Below are 21527 nucleotides of genomic sequence, written 5' to 3' on the forward strand. Positions count from 1 at the left end.
AGCCTTTCAAACTTCAGTGCGTTGGAAACCGCTGATGCTTGCTTGGTCAGCCGTTTGCATTACTGATGTCTGCCATGTGCTGAAGTAAAGACTAAACGAAGCAAATAGCAAAGGGAGGCCGGCCGTGGGCGGTGCATCCCTTCCAGCGCCGACAGGTAGATTTTAGGGAGATGCCCGGGGCTTACAGGACAACGGTTCCAATGTTGGTCCGACCAGTTTATTGCAGATCTTAATCAGGGAGATGGGGAAGGGGAGGACGGACACTATTATGAATGAGGGGAACGGGGAAGGGAAGGGGGGCGATAGGACAGATAGGAAAGAAGCAGCAAGGAGTCTCTATAGGAAGCAAGAAGGAGATAGTCACCAGCGTGGATGCAGCGTGGTTCATAGTTCAGTCATTGATCTTCAGTAGTGGTGGGTCGTCGGGCATTGTTGTTCTGTTGACGACGACGGTGACACCACGGCGATGATGGCAACTCCTTTCCAGTGGTAGTACCAACTTATAAATTTATAAGTCCAAAGTGGTTGAGTCAGTTGTTTTTGGGGTGAGAGCTTCTGGCTTTTGGATCTCGGCAGGAACTCCTTTTGTTCCCATCTTCCGGGCCTTGCCAGCAGATAAGAGGGAGCAGGGAGGCGCCCACTTGTATCTTGCCTTCACAGGATAAAATGGGATCATCCCCCAGTCTCCTGTAGCAAGCTGGACTTCTTTGGTCACAGCCTAGATCTTCCACCAGTAAACAGTCCTGAGCACTCTCTTCCGAAGGCAAACAGCTAAAATTGTCCACACAGTGATGTTGATTGCCACACGGCAACACCCATCACTCATCTCCTAAACAAGTCAGTCAGTCTCATCACAAGAAATACCTCAGGAAGCAAGCTTTGAGCCCAAACAAGATTGCTTGAAACTGCTGTGCAAATGACCGTTCCTGGTGGTGGGAAGAGAGAGAAAAAAGAAAGAAAGAAAGAACGAAAGAAAGAAAGAGAGAGAGAGAGAGAGAGAGAGAGAGAAAGAAAGAGAGAGAGAGAGAGAGAGAGAGAAAGAAAGAGAGAGAGAGAGAGAGAGAGAGAGAAAGAGAGAGAAAGAAGGAAAGAAAAAGTAAGCAGAAGGGAAAAGAGGGGTGGGGAGTAAGGGGGGTTAAATGTTACACAGTTGTTAGAAGGGACTTCTTGGGCTTGGTTACAAAGGTTGCCCTGATCTGTTGGACTGGTTCATCATCAGTCGAAGTGGTTACAAAGTCCATGGAGGATACCGCTGGTTGTATAGGTTGAATCCACCATGGAACCACACAAGGAACAAACACGAGAGTTGCAACAGCACACAAAATAGGATGCGTTTCACCCGTGGGCAATTTGTTTAGCAACTTCTTCATTATCATTCAATTTTTAGACAACAATTAGAATCATTCAGTTTGCCACAAACACCAGCCGGTGGCTCTTCAGCAGTGGTGACACCCATGTTTCCTAATGAAGAAAAGGTAGAAAGTGAAAAGAGACAACCATCCATTTGGCAACAGCCATACATTTAACAAGAACCAATAATGACAGATCAATTAGTAAAACAAATAGAGCTATTTGTGTCAGCTGCGTAGCCCACCCAGGAACTCCCAGTGGAAGCCAGGATCCAGATGGGAATTCTTCAGTAGAGGTTGTGGTGTTTCTCAACGGCCATACAATAGGACACTTCAGTTAATTCACCAAAAGCATATCTAGTCCAATCTGACAGTATGTGGACTTGCCATGGAATGTTTTCTAAGATGATTTAGTGTCATGAGAACTCTCCACTTGAGCATTTCCAAAGCAATTCAGGTGCTGAGAGATAGGGCTCCTAGTTTGGCAAGTTCAAGTACTGTTACAGTCTACAGAACTTTTCACAGGAAAGCGTGCGACAGTAGAAAGCGTCAAAGAGAAGTAATCCCAGAAACATACACATCTCTTATCAAAACTTAGGCACTTTCCAACAGCCGTGTTTGGGATGGAGCTCCTGGGCTGGTGTGACACTGGAAAGTATCGGTGCAAAAGGCTTTATGACAGATTTCTCTTGTGCCCACATCTGACAGATATTAGATGGGTCCCTTGATTCATTTCCCAGTTTGTTAGGAATTTGGAAACACTGTGGAGGACTTACATGCAAATCATAATCAGTTTGATAAGAAGCGCTCAAAGGAAATGCTATCACTGTGCAGGGAGTATCAGGAAGCGAGGATGACCTCTAAGAACTCTGAACCCAGTTGTGAAGTTTAACAGATCCGAGCACTGATGCCAACCACCACCCACACCCACACCAACGCAAAACATAACACTATTGCAACCAAAACATGTCATCAAGAGGTATATTCAGTATTCTAGCGTGATCAGATCTTCTGTCACAAAACACGAACGGTTAAAATCAGCTATCAGCCTTTCTGTGTCCAATCAAGGTCCCGCGGGGATCTTCTGTAAAATGAAACAAGACACCGACTGGCCCTTTTTGGGCTTTGTTAATACGGTTAAAAAATGAGGGAACAATCCAGCAAGTGTTGATTTTATATTCCTTTTTCGGGGTGTCTTTAGCCTCCCAAGCACATTCGTTAAGGGATTCCATTAGGGTTAGGGAAACCGGCCTCAGGTTAGCAACTCCAGTAGCAATGGGGGGTCGTTGCTACTGGAGGGGGGAGAAGCTGAGAAGCTGAGAAGCGAGACGACTAACTCCTGGCTTCTCCATTGCACTTGGCACAGCGTGCCTTTGTTCCGCACCTTTCCTGTGGATATGACAGTACGGTGGTTGTTCTGAAGCCTTGACTCTATTACGGTGCAGAAACAGAACTGTAAAGATCAGGGTAAGGGCTGACAAGGCAGACTTCCTGGTGGGTGTCTGCTACAGACCACCGAACCAGGATGAAGAAACAGGAGCAGCACTCTAGGAGGTTTCTGGAGTGTTTGGAGGATAACTTTCTGACGCAGCTGGTGAGAGAGCCGACGAGAGGAGCTGCCCAACTTGACCTGCTGTTCGCAATCGGAGAATGTCTGGTGGGAGATGTGGAGGTCGGGGGCTGTCTTGGACAGAGTGACCATGAAATGGTAGAGTTCTCAATTCTTGGTGGAGCCAGGAGGGGGAACAGCAAAACTGCTACCTTGGACTTCCGGAGGGCGGGCTTTGAATTCAGAAGGCTAGCAGGGGGAATCCTCTGGGTTTCAGACTTAGAGAGTAAAGGGGTCCAAGACGGCTGGTCGCTCTTCAAGAAGATAGTCCTAAAGGCGCAGGGCTGGCTGTGCCCCCGAGCCACAAAATGTGCCGGCAGGGAAGAAGACCAGCATGGATAAACAGGGAGCTATTCTTGAGGCTCCGGGAGAAAAGAGAATCTACCTCCTGTGGAAGAAGGGACAGGTGACTCAGAAAGAGTACAGAGAAGTTAAGATGTGTAGAGAGAAAATCAGAAAGGCAAAAGCCCAGCTTGAACTCAACCTGGCCGCTGGGGTTAAAAGGAACAAGAAACCCTTTTAAAAATACATCAACGATAAGAGGAGGACTCAGGAGAATCTTCATTCTTTACTGGATGAGGCTGGGAATGTGACCACTGAGGATAAGGAAAAGGCAGAGGTTCTGAATGCCTTCTTTACGTCTGTCTTTGAAGGTGACACCAGCTATCCTCAGGCTACTCCGCTCTCTGACCCGGTAGTCTGGACTGGAGTGTGGACAGAACCCCCCGCGATTCGGGAGGACGCAGTCAGAGACCTACTAGTCCAGCTGGACTGTCACAAGTCCATGGGGCCGGATGGGATTCACCCGAGAGTGCCGAGGGAACTGGCGCAGGTGATAGCCGAGCCGCTCGCCATTATCTATCAGCGCTCCTTGTTGACTGCTGAAGTCCAAGAAGACTGGAGGCTTGCCAATGTGACTCCCATCTATAAGAAGGGTTGAAAGGAGGATCTGGGGAACTACAGGCCTGCTAGCCTGACCTCTCGTGCCAGGGAAGGTTATGGAGCAGATTGTCTTGAGGGAGATCACGTGGCATCTGTGGGACAACGGGGGATCAGGCCTAGCCAGTATGGGTTCATGAAGGGCAGGTCCTGTTTGACCAACCTGATCTCCTTCTATGATCTAGTGACCCGCCTGGTAGATGAGAGAAAGGCTGCTGATGTAATCTACCTAGACTTCAGCAAGGCCTTTGACACTGTCTCCCACAGCACTCTCCTGCAGAAGCTGACAGCCCGTGACTTGGACGGGTACGCTCTTGGCTGGATAAGGAACTGGCTGGAAGACTGGGCCCAGAGAGTGGTAGTGAATGGAGCTAAATGCAGCTGGCGACCGGTCACAAGTGGTGTTCCCCAGGGGTCGGTGCTGTGGCCTGTCCTCTTCAATAACTTTATTGATGACCTGGATGAGGGCACTGAGTGCACCCTCAGTAAGTTTGGGGATGACGCCAAGTTGGCTGGAAGTGTTGATCTGCCTGGGGGTAGCGAGGCCCTACAGAGGGATCTGGACAGGCTCGATAGCTGGGCTGAAGCCAATGGGATGAGTCTCAACAAGACCAAATGCCGGGTCCTGCACTTTGGCTGCAACAACCCCAGGCAACGCTACATGCTTGGGGCGGAGTGGCTGGAAGACCTCGTAGAGGAAATGGACCTGGGGGTGTTGATTGATGCTCGGCTGAACATGAGCCAGCAGTGCACCCGGGTGGCCAAGAAGGCCAATGGCATCCTGGCCTGCATCAGGAACGGTGTTGCCAGCAGGAACAGGGAAGCGATTGTGCCCCTGCACTCAGCTCTGGTGAGGCCGCACCTCAAGTGCTGTGTCCAGTTTTGGGCCCCTCACTGCAAGAAAGACATTGAGGCCCTGGAGCGGGTTCAAAGAAGGGCAACAAAGCTGGTGAGGGGTCTGGAGCACAGGCCTTATGAGGAGCGGCTGAAGGAGCTGGGATTGTTCAGTCTGGAGAAGAGGAGGCTCAGAGGAGACCTTATTGCTCTCTGTAACTACCTGAAGAGAGGTTGTAGTGAGCTGGGGGTCGGCCTCCTCTCCCATGTAACTGGTGATAGGACTAGAGGGAATGGCTTCAAGCTGTGCCATTTAGAATGGACATTAGGAAATACTACTTTTCTGAAAGAGTGGTCAGGCACTGGAATGGGCTGCCTAGGGAGGTGGTGGAGTCACTGACCCTGGAGGTGTTCAAGGAACAGTTGGATTTTGTGTTGAGGGATATGGTTTAGTGAGTACTACTGGTGATAGGTGGAAGGTTGGACTGGGTGATCTTGGAGGTCTTCTCCAACCTTGGTGATTCTGTGATTCTGTGAGGTGTGGGGGCATCCTTGGAATCCAGCACAGAAGGACCGAGCACGTGCAAGGACGCAGAACCCTCCGCTAGTGGAAAGTGAAAATGTTGTTTCTGCATTGAACATTGAAAAAGGGCAATTGATCTAAAGAATTAAGCTGTAACACATCCTTGGCAATAGCTGATGTGGAAAGTAAGAATACCATATACATATTAGTAACATATTTTAGAAACATAGTTACCGAATTACCTAACAAATTCTTTCTCACAAAGCTGCAATAGATTTTAAATGTTCTAAACAATGTGGGTAATAGTATTCTGAACTAGGAAACATACTGTAAGGTTGTTCATTGGACGGGCAGAAGTGAAATACACGCAACAAACTTTCAAGGAGTCAGGGCCTTTACACAAAGCAGAACTGTCCCACTCTGTGGGAATGTTAGGGTGCCACAGGCAGGCTCCAAGATACTCCCCTCTATCCTCCTTCCGAGCTTATCTCTATGCAAGGACAGATGAATGATCAGAACAATGACCCAGTGTAAAGGGCGCAAATGTTAGGGGGGTAATTAAACAATTAAGAGGCTATGTTTATGTTTATGTTGTAAAACAGACATCCGAAAGTTATGACCAAATGTTTGTTAAGAAAGCAATTGTTAGAAGGCAATTAACCAATTAAGATAGTTGTGTTTGGGCGGCAAAGATTTGTGTTTACTTGGTATTTGTATGATTAGTGAAGGGTGGCAAAAGAGTGTGAACCTGCAGTACTCAGCCAGTGAGGAACCAGGGGAGAAAGAGATAAGCGTTGGGCAATAGGGGATAAAAGACGTAACACTGTTTTCTCTGTGCACTCCTGCTTGCAGGAGGCCCGCCATTGCAATTGCGAATAAAATTTGCTTTATCAGAGAAACCGTCCTAGAAAATTATTTGGATATTTCCAACACGCTGGTGATCTCAGGGAAAGTACTGAGTACGTGCGCACCGTCTGGTTCTTAACGCTAGGATAGCGCACAGCGTTATTCGGAGAAACGGGACAGCCGCCGCCTGTACCAAGCGCCTAAGTCTGCAGAAAAGCATCTGCTCTCGGCAGCCAACGCCCGGCTTAGCAAGGTCAGCTCCGCAGCTGCGGATCCAGCAGCCCGCGAAAGCACGTCGCTTTTAACGCAGCTTGTTTCCCTTCATTCGATTCGCCTCCGAAAGCTCCTCCTTGCCCGCGCCCCCAGCCCCGCCCGGGGAGCCCCGCCACGGGAGGCTGCAGGCGCCGCTAGTAGTAACGCTCCGCGTCCCGCAGGCCCTCCGGCGCGTCGGCCAACGACGGGCAGCGCGGCCCGCGTGGCCCGCGCCGCAGCAGCTCGGCCAGGCCCGGCCCGGCTCCGCCGCTCGCTCCTCGTACGGCCGCAGCACAACGGCCGCGCCGGCCCGGCCCCGCCGCGCCCGCCATCGTCATCACGCCGCGCCGGGCGTCATCACGCCGCGCCGGGCGTCATCACGCCGCGCCGCGCTCCCATTGGCTGCGCCGCCGCTCTCGGGGCTCTGATTGGGCGGCGGGCGCGCGTTGGGCGGCGGTTGAACGCGGCGCGGGCGGGCGGTGCTGTCGCGCCGTGCGGGAGCGGGGCTCGGTGCGCTCGCGCCGCTCCTCGGCCCTCATGGCTCCTGCCCGCAGGAAGGCGGCCGCGGCCACGGGCGCGCGCGGCAGGAAGCTGAGCGCCTTCCTGAAGGACTTCGACCGGGAGGGTAGGCCGCGGGCGGGCGGGCGGGCCGAGCTCTGCGCTCGGGCCGCGTCCGACGCCGCGTCCGTCCCCGCAGCGAGGAGCCGGGTCGAGCAGCTGCGGGCGAGCGGGGAGCGCCTGGTCAAGGAGATGGAGAACCTGTACGACGTGGAGCTCCTCCGGCTGCCCGTGGCGCTCCGCGAGATGAACTGGCTGCAGTTCTTCGGTAGCGGCGGGGGGCGCGGGCTTCCCCTGGAGCGGCGCTCGGCGGCCGTCGCTGAGGAGCGGTGGGACGCGGCGCGCGGGGCTCGCGCGAACAGAACGCGAGTGGGCGCGGGCGGGTGCGCCGCCCCCTCTGCCCGGGGCCGCTCGCTCGCCGCCGGAACGCCTGCTGTGCGCCGCCCGCTCCTGCGGCGGCGTTGCGGCGCGGCTGCGGGTGTTGCGGGAGCTGTCCCGGCTGCGGACCGCAGCGACGCTTCCGAACGAGTGCGTCTTCTTTCTAGCTGAAGGGGGAAGCCGGAAAGTCCTGGAAGAGGCGGTGACGGTAGGTATCGGGCACGAATAGGAAACTTTCCGCGGCGCGTGGTGCGTTCCTGGAGGAGACGAAGGCTTTGTGTATTCGCAGGAGCGCTGCTGCGATAGCGCGGGTTACGCACGCGGATCTTAACTGCGTTGAGTCTTAGCGGGAGGAGATGCTGTGGTGTCCCCTGCAGGGTTTGCATGCTCGTGCTGCTCCTTGCCCGGCTTTGCGGGCCTGCTTAGTTTCACGCTAAGGGATCGCTGAGGTTGGAAAGGACCTCTCAGGCCGCTTCCAAAATTCCTGGATGATTGCGGTTTCCCCTCTGAGCCCGTTGTGTAATCACCGCAAGCCGCTTACTCCAAGTGGCATCAGAAGCACGTCATGTGGAGGGGGCCTTTCCTTGAAACGTCCAGTTTGAACTGGTAATCAAGGTGTTAAAGGGAGCCGCGCTTCAGTGCTGATTGTTGACGAAGCAGCTCCTCAAACTCGCTCATATGCTGTTGGGCTGTTGGGCCAGGCCCCAAATAAATTGTGCCTCCGTAGGTGTGCTGGGGCCGCAGCCTTCCCTCTCTTCAATACCTGCCTAACCTCTCAGGGTTCCACGGGAGTTTGGGAGGGGAGTTCCGTGACACCGGGAGTGTCTGCTTCTCTAAGTTTTCTCCTGAGTTCCTCCACACCCTCTGCCACTCAATGTTACCCGGCTTTGCAGAAGATCCCGCTGACCGATACCGATACTGAAAAGCACATTCCGAAAACATGACAGTGTGAACAATGTGATTGTGTTGGTTGGGACGCTCCAGAAATGTCCAGAGATGTTGAGGGGGAGAAAAGGAAAAGCGTGGGAGGAGGGAAGCTTGGAAACCTGTTGAAACATCTCTCTGCCCATCGACAGATTTGCTGGGAAGGCAGTGGGGGGCATACAAGCATTAGCAGCCTTGGGAGTGTAGCTTTTGAGGCTCAAACCGTGGCACGCTGTAAACAAAGGCCAGACGGGGGACCCAGCTGTGCTTTTGGGGCTGTTGTATGTATACACCCTACAGTGATGGGCACGCTCTGGGCAGCGTCTGCCAGTACGCCTCTCCCAATCCTCTTTGCATTTTAACATTCTTCAGGGATGGTTATAAAGAAAAAAAAAGAACCAAACACGATATAATCACTCTCCATTGGCTGCTCCATCATCACACACAGAGATCACAGTTGTCTTCTCTCCTGCTAAGGTTGCTCTGCTCCCCTGGAGTCATAGAATCATAGAATCACAAGGCTGGAAACGACCTATAAGATCATCTAGTCCAACCGTCTTCACACTACCACTGCTACCTCAAGCTACTAAACCGTATCTCGCAGCTCCTCGTCCAGACGCCTCTTGAACACTGCCAGAGATGGCGACTCCACCACCTCCCTTGGCAGGCCATTCCAGTGCCTGACTGCTTTCTGAGAGAAAAAGTTCTTCCTTAAGTCTAACCTAAACCTCTTCTGGTACAACTTGCGGCCATTTCCCCGGGTCATTTTGCAGAGCCCCGCGCTGTAGGGGTTTGCTCCTAGGTCTCTGGAAGAGCACGCGCCTCTCAGTAAGCTAAAGCGTTGCTGTGGTGGTTGAACAGCAGGGAGTAGGTGAAGCGTGCTCGCAGCTGCCCAGCAAGGCGTGCCGGCACTGAAGGGCACCGTGATCTGTTATGTCCAGAATAATGAGGAAGGACCTCTTTTGAGCACAACAGAAGAACGTAAAGATACAGTTACGTTAAATAGTTATATATGTGAAATAGTTATAAAGATTTTGCCTGCAACCTTGACTTATCACAAACTCGCGCTACTGATCATCCTGACAATATTATGACTTCTTAATCCTAGGCAGACTTGGGAATAACAGAAATAAACAAGCTGACAGCAGAATTTATCCAGACTCCCTTGAAAATCATCACGAAAGGTCAGTAGTTAACATTCTGTGAATGCTGATTTGGTTCTTAGCTACAGCCTTCGCTACGTTTAAAGACAAGGACGTAATTCTACCTTTATCCCTGCGACCTGAAGTAGTTTTACTTGCTTTAATTATGTCACGTTAGGTTTTTTTTTCCCTGTCTACTTGAATAATGCTTTCTTCTTTTTGTAGGAAAATCTAAACAGGGTGTTGAAGCTACTGAAGCAGCAGCAGAGGTTCCTTCGCTTCCTCCAGCAAAGAAAGCAAAACACGATGACCAACTTCTTCTGGAGCAAGCAGCTGCAAGTGCTAGTCCAAGAAACGGAAAGGTAGGTAGCTGCTCTTTGTGATGGCTTTTATTCCCAGGATATAAACTATGTACCGAGACGATGCTGATGCCTATGATGGGACAGCTGTGCAGGATGCTGTAAGGGTGACTTTGAAAAAGCTGTTGCTTCCTGATCATCCCAGTGATGCTGGAAGCTGGCTTTCGTTGGCAGGTAGTGCTGGTACTTGTGGCAAGCAAAGTGACTGTGCTGCAGGTTACCTCTGCTTTTATTCCTGTTGTATTTCTGCACGTGAGAGTCTCATCCTTCTCATCTGAGCGGGTGTCTTCAGCGTTGCTGTATGTAGGGAGTGATACTCCCTAGAGCAGAACGGTCTGGGTCACGTTGAAAATATTTACCAATAATGGTTTTCGGTTTTGTAGTATATGAGTTCTGCTGTGGGCAATGGTAAATACATGAACCGTCCTAAGTCAGAGTAGAAGTTAACGTGGTCCGTTATCCTCCTGAAGTTCTACAGCTGAGCTTCGGGGAAAGGATGTGAGAAGTAATACTCAAATGGGGAAGGTCTCAGAAGTTTGTCCCGTGGCTTGTTTCAGACTCTTGTGCTGCAGGAAGGAGCCTGCTGAGCCAAGCGTTTCGTATGGGAGCATTTGCTCGATGCGGACTTGGCTGTCACAGGAGAAGGAAATGACTGACTTGGCAGCTAATGTGTTTCAGGTGAGGACGTCCACTAAAAAAGCACCAGTGTCCAGGAGCAGAAGACCTCCTTCAGCAAGAGTGAAACGCAAGAGTAAAAGGTAACGGCGATGAGTTTTGTGGCAGGATTTCAGAAACAGAGAGTAAAGGTGCGGTGCTAACGTAGCTGCTGACTGGGGTGGTGCGTGGCCTAGCAGGCTGGGTGATGTAGGCATGCCGTGCTGTAGGGCGATCTGTGAGAACCTTGGGTTGTCTCATCTAAGTCTTTGGTAAGACAGTGCTTACGTGTCTGTTAAAATTATTCTTCCGAGAGCAGGGCTCTACTTACATGCTTCCTTTTAAGCAGATCAAGCAAAAGCAGCTTTATCACTCCAGCTACTGGCAGAAATCTTGATCTCTGTGCTCGAGGAGGCGCTTCCATCGTCACACCCAGGTCTGATTCCAGGTTTGTATTCTATTGCATTTCTCTGTAAGTGCCTTGCTGCTTGCTCCTTATGTCTCGGTTGTCTATATGCGGGATATTTTCCAGCATCTTCCTGGTCACAGCGCATCCTACCCTCCACATGCGCATGTACTTCTTCCTCCGGGTCCTGTCCTTCCTGGATATTTCCACAGCATCCACTGTCGTTCCCAAGATGTTGGTAAGCTTCCTGTCAGAGGGCAGGAGAATTTCCTATGTGGGCTGTGCCACACAGCTCTACTTTGTCATTTTCTTGGGGGCCACCGAATGCTACATTTTGGCAGCTATGGCCTATGACCGCTATGTGGCCATATGCAACCCCCTTAGATATGCCATCATCATGAACAACAAAGCCAGGCTTTCCCTAGTCCTGCTGTCATGCTGCAGTGGTAATGTAGTATCCGTGGTGCAGACAGCTTGGGTGTTCACCTTGTGGTTCTGTGGACCCAACAAGATTAACTACTTCTTCTGTGACATTCCTCCACTCATTATGCTCTCCTGCACTGACACCTCTTTGTATGAAAAGCAGACACTTACCACCGCAGTGCTGGTCATCTTTGCACCATTTTGTCTCATCCTGGTATCTTATGCCTGCATCATCTCCAACATCCTGAAGATTTCTTCTGCAGAGGGCAGGCGAAAGACCTTCTCCACCTGTTCTTCACATCTTATTGTTGTAACTCTTTATTATGGCAGTGGGAGCTTGATTTACTTACGGCCCAAAGTCAATTACTCTCAATTACTCTCAAGACATTAAGAAATTTTTTTCTCTCATATACACAGCTATAATTCCAGCACTAAATCCCCTGATTTACAGCCTGAGGAATAAAGAAGTGAAAGGAGTACTAATTAAAACTATAGCTGACCTGAGGAAGAAAATCTTTTATTGTACATGAATGTGGAGCTTTAAAATGCTATTTCTGGCATAGGTCATTGTGTAAGGTTGCTAGCTCACTAAAAAAAATAGGTGTTTTATAGATGTGAATGTTTTGTCTTTATTCTTGCCTTCAGTAGTAAGTCATTTAAAATTTTAGTTTCTCATTCTTCCTTGTGAGGAAGAAATGTAACTAGACATTTCCTTTAGATCAAACCAGTCAAAATCAGCTCAATGCCAGTCAAAATCACCTCAATGCCACAGCTTATTTGGGCACTTGGGTCTGAAGGTCTTGCTTTCATTGCAGGAGATTCAGCTGACGCGCTCACTTAAGAAATATTATTTTACTGTGTGAAAACTTGGTCCTTATCTTGTTTGTAAGCTCTCTGTATGTACTGAAAGAATCCAGCCTCCCCACAGCCTTCTTTTCTCCAGGCTGAACAAGCTCAGCTCTCTCAGCCTTTCCTCATACCAGAGGTGCTCTAACAAGGCAGAGGAACTGATGCTCATTCCTTGCTTCCAGATAGACTTAAGCATTTCATATAGCACAGTCACCAGGAAGGTATCTTGGGACCTGAGACAGAATAATTAGTATTTTGCATCTCTCATCCTTTCTTTCAGATCTAAAGTACCATGACTCCGTGATGTAAATTCCGCGTGAATGTTTCTCTGTCATTTCTTTCTTTCTGGAAATCATTATTATTTATATTTCAATTCAGAGAACCAGGAGAGCTAAAAAAGTTTTCAACAGCAACCAACAAAACAAAGCTAACAAACAAAGAAAAAGGAAAGTGAAGCTGACTGCATTTAATACCTGTAATTAGCAAAGACTCTTTGGATTAATAAGTGGAAACCTTCTTGTAGTAAATTCCTGTAGATGCTGAAAGCATTTACTTTCTTTTGTGAACATTTCTTTAACAGTTTTACTAACATTTACTAACAGTTGCTATTAAGTCTGCACTGTGGTCATCTGCTTCCCTCTTAGAGGTGTTTATGGTTGGTTTGTTCACTGTTCACTTTGGTGCCAGGCAGTGCTTTGGAAAACATCGCCCACAACCCATTATTAAACTTAAGAGAAGGTTCTGCACATCTGTGCTTGGGTCTCAAGAGTTCCTTTCGTGATAAAAATTTTGCTGAAGCCATTCCTTCTAGTGACACCTCTGAAAAATACAAAGGTTCTCAGGCGACCAAAGACGGGTTTTACCAGTCTACTTGGGCTACTAGGAAACTTAACCTTCACATGGTGAAAATTAAGGCTGATATATGACAAGGGAACCAAGTCAACATTTTGGCTTCTCAGACTGCTCTGCTGGAGAGAAGACTGAGAGTGCTCGGGAACATGGAAAGGGGCAGAACCAGGACAGATAGCTAAACTGAAGGAAATTCTGCGCTAGGAGATGTCTTGATGAACAATGAAACTGGGGGAAGTTAGCCAGGGGGAGTGCAGTTCTTAGGGACTGGCTGGGCTTCTGTCTGCTGGTACTGAGAGATTGCCTTGTGTGTCACTTGTTTTGTGTACTCTTTTTTTTCCCCCATTTTTATTTTCCTAATAAACCCTCTTTATCTCTACCCACAGGTTTTACTTTTCCTTCCCAACTCCCTCCTCCATCCTACTGTGGCAGGGCAGGAATGCACAGGTAGTGTGGTGCTGAGCTGCCTGTCAGTTTAACCCCGACATATAGACTGCCTAGGTCTCCAGATGCTTAACGCAATATCCTGATACCTTAATAATTCTCCACCAAACCTTTATCACCTCTTCTGTGCCATGGCCATCTTCCCACCACAAGCTGCGGTCATGGAATATGTGGGCAAATACAGAGCACAGCCTGAACAGGCGACTGACCTGCAAAAAAGGCCTCCTGCTTACTTGGGAACACAAGTAAACTGCCTCAGCCTGAGCTTCTGCACATAGCTAGAAGAACCTTGTTCGGGAGAAACTGGTCTGCAGCTGTACCCCAGTCTCCTTGCCTCGTGTGAACGACCTTGCTTCTGTAGGGCAGCTGCCCGCAGTAATACCAGTGACTCTCCACTGGATGAATTCATCATAATTTGCCTCTGTATATTTCCTTCAGGACCAGAAAATCTTAATGAAGAAGCGCTGGCGCTTTTGCATTACACACAGAGATTCTGTTCCAGGAAGGGAATCAGCTTCCCTGCATTGCCTGAAACACTTGAACTGAATAGCAGAGGGAAATTCCAATTTGGTTAAACCAAACGCTACTGCCACGTGGGCTGCAGAAGGGGCAGAAGGGATTCTAGTAGTGTGCACAAGCAATACACTGCAGAGAAAAGAACTATTGTTTAGCCACTCCCTGGAGGCACACGGGGCTCAGACAAAATGGGAAATGGATTTGGGTGATGAATGTGGTTAGCTATTAGCTGCCAGGTAACTGTGATTCATGCCAGCTACAACCAAATCACTCTGACAGCTGGAAAAGGACGTTTGAATATTAACAGCGTTGTCAGTTACACAGCACTGGTTTTAACTGCTTTGCTGTTTGTTTTCTTTTTATTTCCTTTTGTTTAAATGAATGCTCACAGAATTATAAGACACCAAATAAAATGTACTTGTAGCTTATAGTAGTTCCACATTTACAAAAGGTGTTGACATTTGTTGCTCTTCACCTATGGGTTTTTGCACTGCTACAAGCTCGTGCAAGACGAACCTAGAAAGAAAGAAATTCATCAATAGCCAAAGAGATTATAACCCACAGCCACTTCCGCTTTCCACTCGAAGCAGAAGACACCTTTAGTTTCGATTCAGTTTCTCAAAATGCTGACAACAGTTATTTTTCTACAAGTATGAGGTTTTATCCTTCTTTCCCTTCCCAGTTCATGCTTCTTCACCAGCGGTAGGAGTTAAGATACAAGACTTGAAATAAGAATCTTCTGTTACAGCTCAGTACCTCAACAGTTAAGGACAACAATTAAGGACAGAGACAATGCTGCATTACAGCTTCAGGTCCCGAACAGAAAAAAAAAAAAAGGAAAGACTTACAGACAGATTCTTCATAATGCCTTGTGCCCCTGGATTGAGACGAAGAAGATTCTTCTTGGTCAGACCACTTGCTGTTCAACGAATACTGTGTCATTTCCTCCCAGAAATACCACTTTTCCCTTGGAAATTTCACCTTCTCTTCCAAAAAGAGGATTTTTTCTCCCAGAAAGACCCCTTCTCTTACAACTGCCTCATGCTTTCTCCCAAAAAGCCTCCATGTCAATACCAAATGGGACACTTGCAACCAAGAAGAGGACACTTTCTCCCAGGAATACCGCTTTTCTCCCCAAGACAGGTGATCTTCTCCCAATTGGATGACATTTTCGGGAAGAAAGGCCTGTTTTCTTCCCTCAAGAGGACATTCTCTTCCACAAAGAGGACGTTTGCTCCCAGACATACTGCAACTCTTAGAAATACCTCCATTTCCTCCCAAATCTACTCCATCACACGCCTCATGATGACACTTACTCCCAGATTTGGGGCATTTTCTCCCAGAAATACCAGGACTCTTCTGAATACTTCCCATTTCCTGCCTTCTATCCAACATTAAAATCCGCAAGAGGACAGTTTCTTCCTGAACTGTGGCATTTTATCCCACATACAACATTTTTATCCCCAACAGAGCTCATTTTCTCCCACAAAAACCACTACTCCAAGAAATAGCTGCCATTCTCTACCAAAAATGCTGCGTTTCGCTCCTCAAGATCACACTTACTCCCATCAAGATGGCATTTGGTCACAGAAATACCAGATTCTGCCCCCCAAATAGGACATTTTCTCCTAAAACAAGACATTTTCTCCCAGAAATACCACTTCTCTGAGAAATACCTCCCATTTCATCCCAAGAATTCTACTTGACGCTCCTCAAGATCACACTTACTCCCATCAAAATGGCCTTTTCTCCCAGATAGACCAGGTTTCTCCCAAATACACGACTTTTTCTCCCACAAAGACCCGTTTTCTCCCAAAGATGGGATATAATCCCCCAGAAATTCCTGCTAATTTTTAAGAAACGGCCTTTCTCCCACAATACCTGCTTTCTCACAAACACCTGTCATTTTCCAACCAAGTCTGCTACTATCTCCCCAAAACAGCACTTTGCTGAGAAATACCTGACATTTGCTCACCAAAATACTACTTGACACTCCTCCAGAGGACATTGTCTCCCGTATTTACCATGTTTTCTCCCCAAGAGACCGCTTGGAACACCAAAAAGACCACCGTTTCTCTCCAAGACAAGACATTCTTTCCCACCCTTTCCCACTTTTCTCCCTAACCTGTGTCATTTCCTCCCAGAAATACCACCTTTCCCTTGGAAATTTCACCTTCTCTTCCAAAAAGAGGATTTTTTCTCCCAGAAAGACCCCTTCTCTTACAACTGCCTCATGCTTTCTCCCAAAAAGCCTCCATGTCAATACCAAATGGGACACTTGCAACCAAGAAGAGGACACTTTCTCCCAGGAATACCACTTTTCTCCCCAAGACAGGTGATCTTCTCCCAATTGGATGACATTTTCGGGAAGAAAGGCCTGTTTTCTTCCCTCAAGAGGACATTCTCTTCCCCAAAGAGGACGTTTGCTCCCAGACATACTGCAACTCTTAGAAATACCTCCATTTCCTCCCAAATCTACTCCATCACACGCCTCATGGTGACACTTACTCCCAGATTTGGGGCATTTTCTCCCAGAAATACCAGGACTCTTCTGAATACTTCCCATTTCCTGCCTTCTATCCAACATTAAACTCCGCAAGAGGACAGTTTCTTCCTGAACTGTGGCATTGTATCCCACATACAACATTTTTATCCCCAACAGAGCTCATTTTCTCCCACAAATACCACTACTCCAAGAAATAGCTGCCATTCTCTACCAAAAATGCTGCGTTTCGCTCCTCAAGATCACACTTACTCCCATCAAGATGGCATTTGGTCACAGAAATACCAGATTCTGCCCCCCAAATAGGACATTTTCTCCTAAAACAAGACATTTTCTCCCAGAAATACCACTTCTCTGAGAAATACCTCCCATTTCATCCCAAGAATTCTACTTGACGCTCCTCAAGATCACACTTACTCCCATCAAAATGGCCTTTTCTCCCAGATAGACCAGGTTTCTCCCAAATACACGACTTTTTCTCCCACAAAGACCCGTTTTCTCCCAAAGATGGGATATAATCCCCCAGAAATTCCTGCTAATTTTTAAGAAACGGCCTTTCTCCCACAATACCTGCTCTCTCACAAACACCTGTCATTTTCCAACCAAGTCTGCTACTATCTCCCCAAAACAGCACTTTGCTGAGAAATACCTGACATTTGCTCACCAAAATACTACTTGACACTCCTCCAGAGGACATTGTCTCCCGTATTTACCATGTTTTCTCCCCAAGAGACCGCTTGGAACACCAAAAAGACCACCGTTTCTCTCCAAGACAAGACATTCTTTCCCACCCTTTCCCACTTTTCTCCCTAACCTGTGTCATTTCCTCCCAGAAATACCACTTTTCCCTTGGAAATTTCACCTTCTCTTCCAAAAAGAGGATTTTTTCTCCCAGAAAGACCCCTTCTCTTACAACTGCCTCATGCTTTCTCCCAAAAAGCCTCCATGTCAATACCAAATGGGACACTTGCAACCAAGAAGAGGACACTTTCTCCCTCAAATACCGCTTTTCTCCCCAAGACAGGAGATCTTCTCCCAATTGGATGACATTTTCGGGAAGAAAGGCCTGTTTTCTTCCCTCAAGAGGACATTCTCTTCCCCAAAGAGGACGTTTGCTCCCAGACATACTGCAACTCTTAGAAATACCTCCATTTCCTCCCAAATCTACTCCATCACACGCCTCATGGTGACACTTACTCCCAGATTTGGGGCATTTTCTCCCAGAAATACCAGGACTCTTCTGAATACTTCCCATTTCCTGCCTTCTATCCAACATTAAACTCCGCAAGAGGACAGTTTCTTCCTGAACTGTGGCATTGTATCCCACATACAACATTTTTATCCCCAACAGAGCTCATTTTCTCCCACAAATACCACTACTCCAAGAAATAGCTGCCATTCTCTACCAAAAATGCTGCGTTTCGCTCCTCAAGATCACACTTACTCCCATCAAGATGGCATTTGGTCACAGAAATACCAGATTCTGCCCCCCAAATAGGACATTTTCTCCTAAAACAAGACATTTTCTCCCAGAAATACCACTTCTCTGAGAAATACCTCCCATTTCATCCCAAGAATTCTACTTGACGCTCCTCAAGATCACACTTACTCCCATCAAAATGGCCTTTTCTCCCAGATAGACCAGGTTTCTCCCAAATACACGACTTTTTCTCCCACAAAGACCCGTTTTCTCCCAAAGATGGGATATAATCCCCCAGAAATTCCTGCTGATTTTTAAGAAACGGCCTTTCTCCCACAATACCTGCTTTCTCACAAACACCTGTCATTTTCCAACCAAGTCTGCTACTATCTCCCCAAAACAGCACTTTGCTGAGAAATACCTGACATTTGCTCACCAAAATACTACTTGACACTCCTCCAGAGGACATTGTGTCCCGTATTTACCATGTTTTCTCCCCAAGAGACCGCTTGGAACACCAAAAAGACCACCGTTTCTCTCCAAGACAAGACATTCTTTCCCACCCTTTCCCACTTTTCTCCCTAACCTGTGTCATTTCCTCCCAGAAATACCACCTTTCCCTTGGAAATTTCACCTTCTCTTCCAAAAAGAGGATTTTTTCTCCCAGAAAGACCCCTTCTCTTACAACTGCCTCATGCTTTCTCCCAAAAAGCCTCCATGTCAATACCAAATGGGACACTTGCAACCAAGAAGAGGACACTTTCTCCCTCAAATACCGCTTTTCTCCCCAAGACAGGAGATCTTCTCCCAATTGGATGACATTTTCGGGAAGAAAGGCCTGTTTTCTTCCCTCAAGAGGACATTCTCTTCCCCAAAGAGGACGTTTGCTCCCAGACATACTGCAACTCTTAGAAATACCTCCATTTACTCCCAAATCTACTCCATCACACGCCTCATGGTGACACTTACTCCCAGATTTGGGGCATTTTCTCCCAGAAATACCAGGACTCTTCTGAATACTTCCCATTTCCTGCCTTCTATACAACATTAAACTCCGCAAGAGGACAGTTTCTTCCTGAACTGTGGCATTTTATCCCACATACAACATTTTTATCCCCAACAGAGCTCATTTTCTCCCACAAATACCACTACTCCAAGAAATAGCTGCCATTCTCTACCAAAAATGCTGCGTTTCGCTCCTCAAGATCACACTTACTCCCATCAAGATGGCATTTGGTCACAGAAATACCAGATTCTGCCCCCCAAATAGGACATTTTCTCCTAAAACAAGACATTTTCTCCCAGAAATACCACTTCTCTGAGAAATACCTCCCATTTCATCCCAAGAATTCTACTTGACGCTCCTCAAGATCACACTTACTCCCATCAAAATGGCCTTTTCTCCCAGATAGACCAGGTTTCTCCCAAATACACGACTTTTTCTCCCACAAAGACCCGTTTTCTCCCAAAGATGGGATATAATCCCCCAGAAATTCCTGCTGATTTTTAAGAAACGGCCTTTCTCCCACAATACCTGCTTTCTCACAAACACCTGTCATTTTCCAACCAAGTCTGCTACTATCTCCCCAAAACAGCACTTTGCTGAGAAATACCTGACATTTGCTCACCAAAATACTACTTGACACTCCTCCAGAGGACATTGTGTCCCGTATTTACCATGTTTTCTCCCCAAGAGACCGCTTGGAACACCAAAAAGACCACCGTTTCTCTCCAAGACAAGACATTCTTTCCCACCCTTTCCCACTTTTCTCCCTAACCTGTGTCATTTCCTCCCAGAAATACCACTTTTCCCTTGGAAATTTCACCTTCTCTTCCAAAAAGAGGATTTTTTCTCCCAGAAAGACCCCTTCTCTTACAACTGCCTCATGCTTTCTCCCAAAAAGCCTCCATGTCAATACCAAATGGGACACTTGCAACCAAGAAGAGGACACTTTCTCCCTCAAATACCGCTTTTCTCCCCAAGACAGGAGATCTTCTCCCAATTGGATGACATTTTCGGGAAGAAAGGCCTGTTTTCTTCCCTCAAGAGGACATTCTCTTCCCCAAAGAGGACGTTTGCTCCCAGACATACTGCAACTCTTAGAAATACCTCCATTTCCTCCCAAATCTACTCCATCACACGCCTCATGGTGACACTTACTCCCAGATTTGGGGCATTTTCTCCCAGAAATACCAGGACTCTTCTGAATACTTCCCATTTCCTGCCTTCTATCCAACATTAAACTCCGCAAGAGGACAGTTTCTTCCTGAACTGTGGCATTGTATCCCACATACAACATTTTTATCCCCAACAGAGCTCATTTTCTCCCACAAATACCACTACTCCAAGAAATAGCTGCCATTCTCTACCAAAAATGCTGCGTTTCGCTCCTCAAGATCACACTTACTCCCATCAAGATGGCATTTGGTCACAGAAATACCAGATTCTGCCCCCCAAATAGGACATTTTCTCCTAAAACAAGACATTTTCTCCCAGAAATACCACTTCTCTGAGAAATACCTCCCATTTCATCCCAAGAATTCTACTTGACGCTCCTCAAGATCACACTTACTCCCATCAAAATGGCCTTTTCTCCCAGATAGACCAGGTTTCTCCCAAATACACGACTTTTTCTCCCACAAAGACCCGTTTTCTCCCAAAGATGGGATATAATCCCCCAGAAATTCCTGCTGATTTTTAAGAAACGGCCTTTCTCCCACAATACCTGCTTTCTCACAAACACCTGTCATTTTCCAACCAAGTCTGCTACTATCTCCCCAAAACAGCACTTTGCTGAGAAATACCTGACATTTGCTCACCAAAATACTACTTGACACTCCTCCAGAGGACATTGTGTCCCGTATTTACCATGTTTTCTCCCCAAGAGACCGCTTGGAACACCAAAAAGACCACCGTTTCTCTCCAAGACAAGACATTCTTTCCCACCCTTTCCCACTTTTCTCCCTAACCTGTGTCATTTCCTCCCAGAAATACCACCTTTCCCTTGGAAATTTCACCTTCTCTTCCAAAAAGAGGATTTTTTCTCCCAGAAAGACCCCTTCTCTTACAACTGCCTCATGCTTTCTCCCAAAAAGCCTCCATGTCAATACCAAATGGGACACTTGCAACCAAGAAGAGGACACTTTCTCCCTCAAATACCGCTTTTCTCCCCAAGACAGGAGATCTTCTCCCAATTGGATGACATTTTCGGGAAGAAAGGCCTGTTTTCTTCCCTCAAGAGGACATTCTCTTCCCCAAAGAGGACGTTTGCTCCCAGACATACTGCAACTCTTAGAAATACCTCCATTTCCTCCCAAATCTACTCCATCACACGCCTCATGGTGACACTTACTCCCAGATTTGGGGCATTTTCTCCCAGAAATACCAGGACTCTTCTGAATACTTCCCATTTCCTGCCTTCTATCCAACATTAAACTCCGCAAGAGGACAGTTTCTTCCTGAACTGTGGCATTGTATCCCACATACAACATTTTTATCCCCAACAGAGCTCATTTTCTCCCACAAATACCACTACTCCAAGAAATAGCTGCCATTCTCTACCAAAAATGCTGCGTTTCGCTCCTCAAGATCACACTTACTCCCATCAAGATGGCATTTGGTCACAGAAATACCAGATTCTGCCCCCCAAATAGGACATTTTCTCCTAAAACAAGACATTTTCTCCCAGAAATACCACTTCTCTGAGAAATACCTCCCATTTCATCCCAAGAATTCTACTTGACGCTCCT

The 21527-nt window shown here is 47.6% G+C and overlaps 2 protein-coding genes across 2 annotated transcripts; both read left to right on the top strand.

Moving 5' to 3' along the window:
- Window positions 1-6889: 6889 nt before the first annotated feature.
- LOC149915292 (borealin-like) lies at window positions 6890-14304 on the top strand. The gene is made up of 8 exons (XM_090122777.1): window positions 6890-7113; window positions 7163-7496; window positions 9321-9396; window positions 9580-9716; window positions 10392-10471; window positions 10717-10815; window positions 10900-11011; window positions 13281-14304. The coding sequence occupies exons 1-8, from the start codon at window positions 6890-6892 to the stop codon at window positions 13371-13373; spliced, it is 1155 nt and encodes a 384-aa protein (XP_089978903.1). The 3' UTR covers window positions 13374-14304.
- Window positions 11054-12100, top strand: LOC149915293 (olfactory receptor 10A7-like; the record flags this gene model as incomplete). The annotated part of the gene is made up of 1 exon (XM_090122603.1): window positions 11054-12100. A coding segment is annotated over one exon (534 nt), but the record flags the coding sequence as incomplete, so codon positions are not given.
- Window positions 14305-21527: the final 7223 nt, after the last annotated feature.

The sequence above is a fragment of the Phasianus colchicus genome, chromosome 21 (genome assembly GCF_987193195.1).
Source record: "Phasianus colchicus chromosome 21, bPhaCol1.hap1.1, whole genome shotgun sequence".
NCBI classification, from domain to species: Eukaryota; Metazoa; Chordata; class Aves; order Galliformes; family Phasianidae; genus Phasianus; species Phasianus colchicus.

Excerpts from the sequence above, each read along its gene's own strand:
- LOC149915292 (XM_090122777.1), top strand. The coding sequence starts at position 6,890 with ATGGCTCCTGCCCGCAGGAAGGCGGCCGCGGCCACGGGCGCGCGCGGC. Across the intron at positions 9,717-10,391 it reads CTAGTCCAAGAAACGGAAAG|GTGAGGACGTCCACTAAAAA; the intron begins GTAGGTAGCTGC and ends AATGTGTTTCAG. Across the intron at positions 11,012-13,280 it reads CTGTCGTTCCCAAGATGTTG|GTTTTACTTTTCCTTCCCAA; the intron begins GTAAGCTTCCTG and ends CTCTACCCACAG.